The sequence below is a fragment of the Physeter macrocephalus genome, chromosome 11, assembly GCF_002837175.3.
Source record: "Physeter macrocephalus isolate SW-GA chromosome 11, ASM283717v5, whole genome shotgun sequence".
NCBI lineage: Eukaryota > Metazoa > Chordata > Mammalia > Artiodactyla > Physeteridae > Physeter > Physeter macrocephalus.
In genome coordinates this window covers 149,742,552-149,753,913 of record NC_041224.1, presented here as the reverse complement: position 1 = coordinate 149,753,913, position 11,362 = coordinate 149,742,552, and the positions used below count along the sequence as shown (strand labels likewise).

The window sequence follows — 11,362 nt, the reverse complement described above, 5'->3', positions numbered from 1 at the left end:
ATCCGACTTCGGCAGAGGGAGGCCCGCATACCACAAAAAAAAAAAAAAAAAAAAAAAAAAAAAAAAAGAAGGGTCTCAGCAGGGACAGAGTTCACACTCCCTGAGTGCCCATGTCACTCTGTGCGCCACTTAGGAAGTCAATGACCACACACTCCACTTCTAGAGGGAAGTCTAAAAATTAGTGCAATTACATGTCACAGGTGTCAGGAAGGAAGTCTACTTGGGGGTGTCTTGGGGGCACCAGGAGAGTGGTCAATTCGACTGGGTACAACAGGGAAGGCAACAGAGAAGGGGGTGTCTTAAACCCTGAGCGGTGTCCACCAGCCTAACAGAGAAGAGGGAGAGAATGTCTACACCATCACAAATGTCCTGGCACCTCTGTAAGCTGAGGGCCTCTAGGCAAGCACTGCTCTCAAAACAGCCATCCACAGCTGGAAAGCCCGTGCAGGCAACAGAAATTAACCAACCCGACAAAGGTTTATAAACTGCCACTGGAAGGATCTACTAACTCACAGATCAAGTTCATGATGCCACTAGCTGGGTATTTTTTAATAAAAACAAACAACAGCTTCAAGATCACAATTAAGAGGTACCCCCACTATGGGCTTCCCTGGTGGCACAGTGGTTAAGAATCCACCTGCCAATGTAAGGGACACGGGTTCGAGCCCTGGTCCGGGAAGATCCCACATGCCGCGGAGCAACTAAGCCTGTGTGCCACAACTACTGAGCCTGCGCTCTAGAGCCTGCGAGCCACAACTACTGAAGCCCGTGCGCCTAGAGCCCGTGCTCCGCAACAAGAGAAGCCACCGCAATGAGAAGCCCACGCACCGCAACGAAGAGTAGCCCCCAATCGCTGCAACTAGAGAAAGCCCGCTCACAGCAACGAAGACCCAACGCAGCTAAAAATAAATAAAAGAATTTTTTAAATGAATAAAATCTATCTTTAAAAAAAAAAAGAGATACCCCACTAAATTCAGTCTAAGCAGCACTTTCTAGACTTGTAAAAAAATGTTATAAATTCTATGAAGTAATTTTTTTTTCTTCTGTACCAGACTCAAAGGCAGGGAATACAAAGATAAATAAGCCCTGTCTTAAGGAGCCTAAGACATGGAGTCATTTATAGTCTTGGGGGTTGAGAAGGGTAACAATCAAATGCAGACTCCTTACCCTCACCTGCTTCCAGGCCAGGAGATGGTAACCTGGCCCCATGGTGAGGTACTCTCAGTTAAGACTCAGGCATCCAAAGAATATCTCATTTTTTCCTACCTGCAACACCAGTTTTAAGGGAGACCCAACAAAACCATAAGAAGGGGCAACTTCCAGGGACTCCTAATCCCCTGAGCCCACGTCCACTTGGGTTTGCTTCCCACAAAACAAACCCCTTAAACAAGAGTGGATTCCACTAAGGAAATTAAGATCTCATCCCCTTCCTCAAAAGGGAGGGCAAAATTGCATGCAAGGTAAAGGCACTGAGCAGTGATGCCTGGCCACAGCAGCTTCTGGTGGGGACAATGGGTAACTCTGCGGAGCCTACATCAGGGTGCTGAGTAAAGGAAGTACAGTGTCCACTTTGGACATGGGACAGGATGTGACTCTTCCTGTAAAGAAGGGGGTTTGAATGCCCCTCCCAGAGCCCTAAGCATCCACAGGACAATGATCCAAGTTGGAGAACCTGGGTTAGAGAGACAGAGAGATGTAGCAGCATACAACCATCCTCCTTAATAACTAAAACAGCCGGCTGCACTTTGCAGAGCAGGCTTGCGGGGAGCGGGAGTAGAGTCAGTTAATCAGTCAAGAATCAGTTCCTTGTGGGCTTCCCTGGTGGCGCAGTGGTTGAGAGTCTGCCTGCCGATGCAGGGCACACGGGTTCGTGCCCGGTCCGGGAAGATCCCACATGCCGCAGAGCGGCTGGGCCCGTGAGCCATGGCTGCTGAGCCTGCGCGTCCGGAGCCTGTGCTCCGCAACGGGAGAGGCCACAGCAGTGAGAGGCCCGCATACCGCAAAAAAAAAAAAAAAGAATCAGTTCCTTGTAAAGCAACTATACTCCAATGAAAATTAATTAAAAAAAAAAAAAAAAAAAAGAACCAGTTCCTAAAAGTTTGATATTTTTAAAATGCCCTTTCATTTGTGACTCCCAGTGGTTTTGCATCTGTAACGTTCAAAGTGTTTATATAAATTGATAAGAGAAAAGTCTAAATTCATAATACATAAGTAGGCAAGAGACATGAATACACTTCACAAAACACGAAATACAAATAACCAATTTGTAAGGATGTCAATCTCACTTGGAATTAAAGATATAAGATACCATTTCCCAGCTATTAAATTAGCAAAGTTGAAAAACAAGCGAACACACACCAGGATGGTAATAAGGCTACCATACTGTGGCTAGAAGTTTTTAAAAAAACACAAAACACAAAACACCTTTCTGGGAAATAATTTGGCAATAGGGAGCAAGCATCTTGAAGTTGCTCAATTTTTTTGAGAGAAACATTCTCTCTCTAGCCCCAGCCAGTGGAGTGAAATACAGAGTAAGGTTGCTGTGTGAAGGCGCTTGCTGCCAGGGTATTTATCATGACCACACACTGGAAACCCTGTGAAGGTGCAAAGTACAAGGCATGACTGAGCAAATCCCCAGACTTGTGACCCCCTCTGCTCAAAACCTCCACTCGGAGCCAAAGGCAGTGGCTGGTGGGGCCTCTGGGACCCCCTTCCCTCTACCCCTCCAGTCACACGGCCTCCCTGCAGCTCTCCCCCACCCTGGGGTACCCCTCACCTCCCTCCTGTTTCCACTCACCCTTCACCTTCTCACTGAGCCCTTCCTGGACCTCCCATTTTACTTTTCTACAACTGACATATATATTTTCTTTCTCCCTCTTCTAGAACGTAAGCTCCCTGAGGGTAAAGATTTTTTGTTTTGCGTCACTGCTTAAGAGCCCAGCATTTTCCCTGACACAGAAAAGGCCCTCTGTCAACATTTGTTGAATGAATGAACAAATGAATGAATGAATGAATAGGACACTGGAGGACACTAACCACAGGCGGGCGAGCGGGCAGAGAACATAAGATCAAAATATCCCAGCCTCCGGCTGGCCTTGAGCTCCGTGTCCTCCCAGCACCAAGGAAGACAAGGCAGCTTCTTTTCTGGGTCTTGCCTACTTACGTCTCTCCTCCTTCCACAGAAACACCCAAGCCCTGGGGGTGTTGCTTACTGAATTCTAACTCCTACCAAAGAAGCAGTTTCACTCCAGAAGACAGAGGGGCCAAGGACAGGCAAAGAGAGTGGTGTGTGTACAGTTAACAGCCCATGTACCACCCATCCCCAGGGCCCACCTGATTCCCCACACACCCTCAGAGCGTAACCCTCCCCAGAGGGCTCTCCTGCCCTGGTCCCGAGAACGGAAGATCCTTTCCCCAGGCATCTCTGTGTTGGTGGAGTAAGGCTGCCCATCTCATAGGCATCTATATGGCCTGAAATACTGGGTCCGAAAGAAGGGTTCCAAGGCCACAACCGGGCCCCTGGGGGAAAAACCATGACGCTAGATGAACAATGTCTGGGACTTCCCTGGCGGTCCAGTGGTTAAGACTTCGCCTTCCAATGCAGAGGGTGTGGGTTCCATCCCTGGCTGGGGAGCTAAGATCCCACATGGCTTGTGGCCAAAAAACCAAAACATAAAACAGAAGCAATATTGTAACAAATTCAATAAGGACTTTAAAAATGGCCCACATCAAAAAAATCTTTAAAAAGCCAAACCAAACTAAAAAAACAGTGTCGCCGTGGGTGCGGGAAGAAGCCATTCCTAGACCACAGCTACCTGTGAAGCTGTTCACATCCTGCTTTTACTGAGAACCTGCCTGTCCCCTGGCCCCAGTCCGGGGAGGCAGTCACCTGAGCAGTATTCAGATGGTGGAATGAATGATGCCGAAGGAACTCCACGTGACAGAGACTAGAACCCTGGGGGTCCCCACCTCCCAAGATCATTGGGTTTAGCTATTGTACCCGCCGCCCCCTCCATCTTAAGGACAGATGCTAAATCATCGAGCCCACCCCCAGGCTCTAGCACCCAAAGCCATCAAGCTTTCCCTGCCTCAAGATTTTAAAAGGAAAAATCCTTCTCAGGTACTCTCATCTGGTTAAATACCACCATTCACCCACGTCAAGTCCCAACCCCGTGAAGTCTAGACATTCTAGAATCAAGTATCACACAAGAAATCCTAAGGATCTATTCTAACCCCTGCCGCGGTGTGGATGCTTCTCGCCTCTGGCCTCCATCTCTGGGGGCAGGGAACCCGTGCCTTTCCCAGAGCACCCACTGCATCCCCTAAGGTTCTGTGTGTTATCCACAGTCAGCCTGCCCACAGGGTCTCCCTTCCGGGCCTGGTTCTGCACGTCAGGGTCAGCCAGAGTCGAAACCTTGCCCCACGTGATAACCCTTCAAAGGTCTGGGGCCTTTCAGCTGGGCTGGGCCTGGTCCCCAGGGCACCCCAGCCAGGATAACTGGCAACATCTCCCCCACCCCAACCCCAAGAGGGCTCCTTCCAGGTGATCCATTCCATTGCCTTTTATAGTCTACAGCAGTAAACTTCACTTCATTAAAATAAACAAAACCCATTCAGGGCCTCACCCAGTTTCCTGACTCAGCAGAGCGGCCGTCCTGGCATGATCTTCGTGCTCAGCTTTTTTTGTTTTCTTTTTTTCAATTTATTGGAGTAGAGTTGATTTACAATGTTGTGTTAGTTTCAGGTGTACCCCAAAGTGATTCAGTCGTACATATACATATATTCACTCTCTTTCAGATTCTTTTCCTATACAGGTTATTATTTCAGCTTGAAACAGGAGCAAGGATCTCCAAGAGGGAAGCCTTGGCCTAAAGGCAGCAAGAAGGTAGGGAATGTCTCATTTTAAGGAGGCTTTAGAAATCTTTTGAGAAGCGAGGCTTGTGCCAAAGGAGCTAGAAAACTCCGGCCAGCTAGGTTAGGTGACTCCCCAGAGATTAGAGGGGGGTCGTGAGCGTTCACACCCATGTCAGTCTTTGCTCCTTACCCCTCTCTTGAGACAACACAGCCAGCTTGACCTGCCACTTCAGAGCTGAGGAAAATCAGACATGAAATTTCTGTCCTGGGCCCCTGCAGAGGAGGCAGCAAAGCCTTGGGGTGATGGGAGAGCTTTAGACCTCAGCTCCAGAGCCCAAACCCCCGGGGTTTACTGGGCTCTGCCATATGGAAGCAGTCTGGCCCAGAGCCTGTACCACACACTTCCATTCCATCAACTTCTTCGAGCCTCAGTTTCCTTGACTGTAAAATGTGGCTGGTGACATGATAAGCCTGTTAAAGTATCCTGTCTAGTCAGCCACAGATCTGGAGCTCAGCAAGTGCTATTCTCGCCCATCTTCTCCTTTCTTCCTCCCCTTCGGTATTCAGAGTCTTTACAAATATATTTTTTTAGGTAGTTGTTAAATTTTCCTTTCTAAAAATCTGGATTTCTGGCTTCTTTTGAAAAATTGGAAGATCTAGCAATGCTTGATGAGTATTTCCACACAGCAACAACTGGCTAGATCTACACGGCAGCTGCCCTGCTTAGAAGGACATGTTCTCCCCGCTTCTCCCCACTCACCCCTACCGTTCACCCCAGCCCACATCGTACATCCTCTCCTTCCCTGTCCCAGTGAGCATCTGAGCTTGCACCAGACGACCTGAGTGGCAATTTCTTTGGCTTCCCATACCTGCTTGGTTGAAACTTTTTCTGCCAAGTCTTAATTCCTCCCTAAGAGAACAAACTATTCTTTTCCCTAAGAGAACAAACTATTCTTTTCTTCTTAACAGGCAGCGATTCTTTTCCCACTCACAAAGCGAAGTATCCTGCTACGCACCAGCCCTTCGAACGTCTACTGAGCACTGACTGTGTGCATCGTGCTGCTAGGAGCTGGGGCCACAAGGATGTAGAAGACGTGATCTCTGCCTCACAGCTGAGGGGATGGGATGCGTAAGGCACCACCCGTGATGGCCTCAAGTCCTAGCCTGAGTCCTTGGTAAGGCAGGGGTCAGCAAGCTTTTCCTGTAAAGGGCCGGAGAGTAAATATTTTCGACTTTGCAGGCCATATGGTCTCTGTCGCAACTATTCAATTCCGCCTGTAGCAGGAAAGCAGCCAATAATATGTAAACAAATGGGTATGGCCGTGTTCCAATATTTACAAAAACCCAGGTCAGCCAGGTCGGACCCCACGGTCTGCCAACCGCTGTGCTCAAGTTTCTCAGTTTGATGTTGATGCATCAAATCCCTCAATTTCTAGAAAAAAAGAGGAGGACTTTAAAGTCATCAACCAGAGAAGAGATCAGCTCTTATGGATTTACTGAAGCAAGACCCTCCAACCTCTGCAAGGAAAGGCCACCCTCTGGGGTATTTCTCGGGAGTCACTCAGACCTGAATTTGAGTTCTGGCTTTACCACTTGCTGATGATGGGACCTGGGACAAGTTAATCTCGTCAGGCGTGTATTTTCCTATCGTAAAGTGGGGATAATAATCAAAGCCACCTCATAGGGCTGGTGAGGATGAAATGAGATCACTGGTGCAAAGGGCTTCAGCACAGTACCTGCTGCAGAGCAAGCGATCGGTAATCACAGCCAGGGTTATATCTACAATGAAGGAAGGAAGGAATGGAGATGGTGTCTTACTCACCTTTTGATCGCTGGCACCACACAGCAGATGCCCAATCCATTGCAGAATCCCTGGGACACAGTCCTGACAGGGCCTAGTTATGGTATTTTATTCTAATCACCTCACAACCCTCCCTAAATCCTTCAGAACCATTACAGTGCACACAAGAAATTGTGCGACCTCCTTTTAACCATTAAGAACAGGCTAACAATGGTTTAGACTGAGCTTTAAACAATTTTTTTAAATTGAAGTAAAGTTGATTTACAATCTTGTGTTAGTTTTCAGGTGTATAAACAATTTTTTTGTAAGTAAAGGGAAAAGAGTCAAGAAGCTGCTCTGCAGGGAAATGATATTAAAAATGTGCCTAAAGGTGTGTAGACAGCCATCCTGCAGGGGGCTGCCTCCACCCAGCCAGTGTCTGCACACTCTCCCCAGACCACAGAACTCTCTGCTTGGGACAGCGCAGTGCAACCAGGCCTGTGGAAGAGGGAGGTGGCATTCCACACAGGTATATCCCACAGCGCTAAGATTCAGTGGAGGGGTTGCCAACGTGCTGAGATTGGATGGAAAGTGCTGTTTTTACATGAAGGATCCACGGGGTCGACCAGATGGAGGTGCTGGGAGCCCCACTTCCAAATGCCCCCAGGGATGTCTAGGAGTGGGTGGCACATAGTAATGGGTCTAGGAGTCAGGCTGGAAAAGGCCAAAAGAACCAGGAAGTTGGGAGGTGGGGAGAATCCAACTCCGGGGGGCAGCCAGGTGCAGGCCTTACTCACCTTCAGCTCCTATGGACACCAGCTTGACCCCCTTGCTGGCTATGAAGTCCAGGGCCTTGTTGACATTGGAGATCTTGTGCACCCTCATTTTGCCTCTCTCCGGCTTGGCCAAGCGTTCACCTGAACACAGACCGAGAGGGAGGAACAGGAAGTGAGATGCTGTTCTCCTACTTCTCAGGCTGTAAACTGCTTGCAGCCACTCAACAAGTCTGTATTAAGCCCCTAACATATGCCAAGGACTTGGCTGTGTGCTGGGAATATGGGGGTGAAGAGAACAGTTTGCTGCCTTCATGTACTTTTGGTCCAGGAGGAGAGACAGATCTTCATCAGAGAAACACACAAATGAACAAATAGCCAGAAGGGTAAATGCTTAAGATAAATGCTTTAAAAGAGACAGCAGAGGAGGGCAGGGAGGAGGGTGAAAGAGTTGTGAGGTGGTCAGGGGAGGCCTCTGAGTGGGAGGCAGCCAGGGCCAGACTGCAGGGAATGGTGACCAAGTCAGAAGGAACAGCATATGCAAAGGCCCCGAACTCCTAGCCTAGACTGTTTTGGCCTGGGAGAGTGTTTGGGTCACTCTAGAGTATTCTGGAAGAGTTCCCCGTGTGCTGCCAGAGTCCTCTCTCATTTGAGAACCGCTGCTCTTGTCCAGTTACTGCCTCCCAGGGGTACCCTCGGCTCAGCCCTGAGTCAACCCCCCCACCGTCACTCAGCAGCCACTCCGCTGCCCCACCCCACAGCTCCAGCTTCCACAGGGGAGCTCCTGATGATCAGGCTTTTGGGTCAGAAGCTGCCGGGAGACAGGCACTGAGGAGCAGGTTCTCCAAACACCCTGTTAAGAGCACAGACCAGAGGTGTCCAGGGACCTCCTGAAACTATCTGGAAAATGCACATGTACAACATGTGTGCCCATATCTGGGGAAGGGGCGCACAGCGTTCAGAGTCTCTAAGAGGGCAGGGACCCTAAAAGGCTGAGAACCACCATCCTAGGACCTGAAATTCAGGACCCTTGCACCTGCCACGGTCTCCAGACCAGCCCAGCGGTGCCCTCCCCGCCCCCTTCCGAGCACATCGACAGTCTGGCTGAGAGATCTCGAGGGGCAGGGTGGCCCTGACGCTGGGCCATGCCCACCCTGTCAGAGCGGCACTTCTCCCGGGGGCCTCCCAACTCCCCAGGGGGCCCCCCATCTTCTAGAGAACAGAATTCCTGCCACAGACGTCATTTGGCCTGGCAGCTCCCAGGGAAGCACAGCTGGGTTTTTATTAATAAATCAAGACTTTCTGCTCACGGCTTTCCCAAGGCTGTGGCCACTGCCCCCCTCTCTGGCAAGGTACCCTACAGCCCTCCTGAGCAGATGAGATGCCGCAGGGCTCCCTCTACTTCTCAGGCTGTAAACTGCTTGCAGCCACTCAACAAGTCTGTATTAAGCCCCTAACATATGCCAAGGACTTGGCTGTGTGCTGGGAATATGGGGGTGAAGAGAACAGTTTGCTGCCTTCATGTACTTTTGGTCCAGGAGGAGAGACAGATCTTCATCAGAGAAACACACAAATGAACAAATAGCCAGAAGGGTAAATGCTTAAGATAAATGCTTTAAAAGAGACAGCAGAGGAGGGCAGGGAGGAGGGTGAAAGAGTTGTGAGGTGGTCAGGGGAGGCCTCTGAGTGGGAGGCAGCCAGGGCCAGACTGCAGGGAATGGTGACCAAGTCAGAAGGAACAGCATATGCAAAGGCCCCGAACTCCTAGCCTAGACTGTTTTGGCCTGGGAGAGTGTTTGGGTCACTCTAGAGTATTCTGGAAGAGTTCCCCGTGTGCTGCCAGAGTCCTCTCTCATTTGAGAACCGCTGCTCTTGTCCAGTTACTGCCTCCCAGGGGTACCCTCGGCTCAGCCCTGAGTCAACCCCCCCACCGTCACTCAGCAGCCACTCCGCTGCCCCACCCCACAGCTCCAGCTTCCACAGGGGAGCTCCTGATGATCAGGCTTTTGGGTCAGAAGCTGCCGGGAGACAGGCACTGAGGAGCAGGTTCTCCAAACACCCTGTTAAGAGCACAGACCAGAGGTGTCCAGGGACCTCCTGAAACTATCTGGAAAATGCACATGTACAACATGTGTGCCCATATCTGGGGAAGGGGCGCACAGCGTTCAGAGTCTCTAAGAGGGCAGGGACCCTAAAAGGCTGAGAACCACCATCCTAGGACCTGAAATTCAGGACCCTTGCACCTGCCACGGTCTCCAGACCAGCCCAGCGGTGCCCTCCCCGCCCCCTTCCGAGCACATCGACAGTCTGGCTGAGAGATCTCGAGGGGCAGGGTGGCCCTGACGCTGGGCCATGCCCACCCTGTCAGAGCGGCACTTCTCCCGGGGGCCTCCCAACTCCCCAGGGGGCCCCCCATCTTCTAGAGAACAGAATTCCTGCCACAGACGTCATTTGGCCTGGCAGCTCCCAGGGAAGCACAGCTGGGTTTTTATTAATAAATCAAGACTTTCTGCTCACGGCTTTCCCAAGGCTGTGGCCACTGCCCCCCTCTCTGGCAAGGTACCCTACAGCCCTCCTGAGCAGATGAGATGCCGCAGGGCTCCCTTCCGATAGGATGGATGGAGGCAGCACCTCGTGCCCCTGGAAGGCTGCTCCTGCTAGAGCCCCAGCCCTTAGGTACTGCTAAGCCTGAGCTCGCCAGCCAGCCCACCAGCCACGTACACTGGCTGGAACGGGGCTTCTCCCAGACAGTGGAGGCAGCAAGGAGAGTGGTTCTGGGACTTCAATCAGCACAAAACCACCAGGAGGACCTGCTAACGGCAAACGTCCAGTCCCCTTCCCCTGCTTCCTGAGTTTCTGAATTAGGAGGTCTGGGGTGTGGGCTGGGAATCTGCATGTGGACAAGCAGTCCTGCTGATTTCTGCTGGGTGGTCCAGGGACCACACTCAGAGGACCTCTGCAGGGAGCACCCCCTTCCTTCTACTGTTATCCTACCCATCTCCAGAAACGCTCAAGGAGGAAAAGGCAACATCTCAGTGACTCAATCTCTCCCAGCCCCACAGGTGTGCACGGGCCGGCCCGTTCAGTGAGAGCACCTGGTGGGTATGCGGAAAAGCCCAGCGGGCAGTCAGTCGCTCTGATATTTGTTGAGCATCACCTATGTGCCAAGTACAGGTCTAAGCACTTGGGATACAGATGAGACTGTCCCCGCCCCAAGGGGCTCGGGGCGCAGTGGGGAGAAGACACATGAGCCAAAAGTGATCCTGCTGCATGGCAAATGACACACTAGAGGAATCAACGGCCTGTTCTAGGAGCCCAGAGGGCAGCCACTCAAAGCACGAGCGGGGATGGGGGTGGGGGGCGGTGGTAGTCAGGGAAGCCTTCCTGGAGGAAACGCCTAAGCTGAGTTTTGAAGAATGAAAAAGGACAATGCCAGGTTCGTTTAAGAAATGTTAGAAGAGGAGGTCGGGAAAGACATTCTAAAAAGCAGAGGAAAACATATGGCAGTTCCTTAAAATATTAAATATAGAATTACTCTAGGACCCAGCAATTCCACTTCTGGGTACATATGCAAGAGAACTGAAAGCACAGACTTGAACAGATATCTGTACACCATGTTCTTAGCGGCATTATTCACGATAGCCAAAAGGTGGAAACGACTCAAGTGTGAATTGACAGATGACTGAATAAACAAAATGTGGGATATATATACACGATGGAATATTCTTTGGCCTTAAAAAGGAAGGAAATTCTCATACATGCTACTTCATGGAGGAACTATGAGGACATTATGCTAAATGAAATAAGCCAGTCACAAAAGGACAAATACTCTATGATTCCACTAATACGAGGAACCTAGAACAGAATCTGTGAATCAAGTTCACAGAGACAGAAAGTAGAATGGTGGCTGGCAGGGGCTGGGTGGGGGAAGGGAATGAGGAGTTGGCATTGAATG

At 50.5% G+C, this 11,362-nt stretch overlaps 1 protein-coding gene across 3 annotated transcripts in view; it reads right to left on the bottom strand.

Annotated features, from left to right (window-relative positions):
• ACTN1 (actinin alpha 1) overlaps positions 1 to 11,362 on the bottom strand; it is a 104,813-nt gene that overhangs the window by 37,249 nt on the left and 56,202 nt on the right. For all 3 annotated transcript variants that reach the window (XM_024115535.2, XM_024115541.3, XM_024115531.3), the window contains exon 3: positions 7,432 to 7,551. In XM_024115535.2, the coding sequence (XP_023971303.1) occupies positions 7,432 to 7,551 (120 nt within the window). The remainder of the gene's footprint in view (positions 1 to 7,431; positions 7,552 to 11,362) is intronic.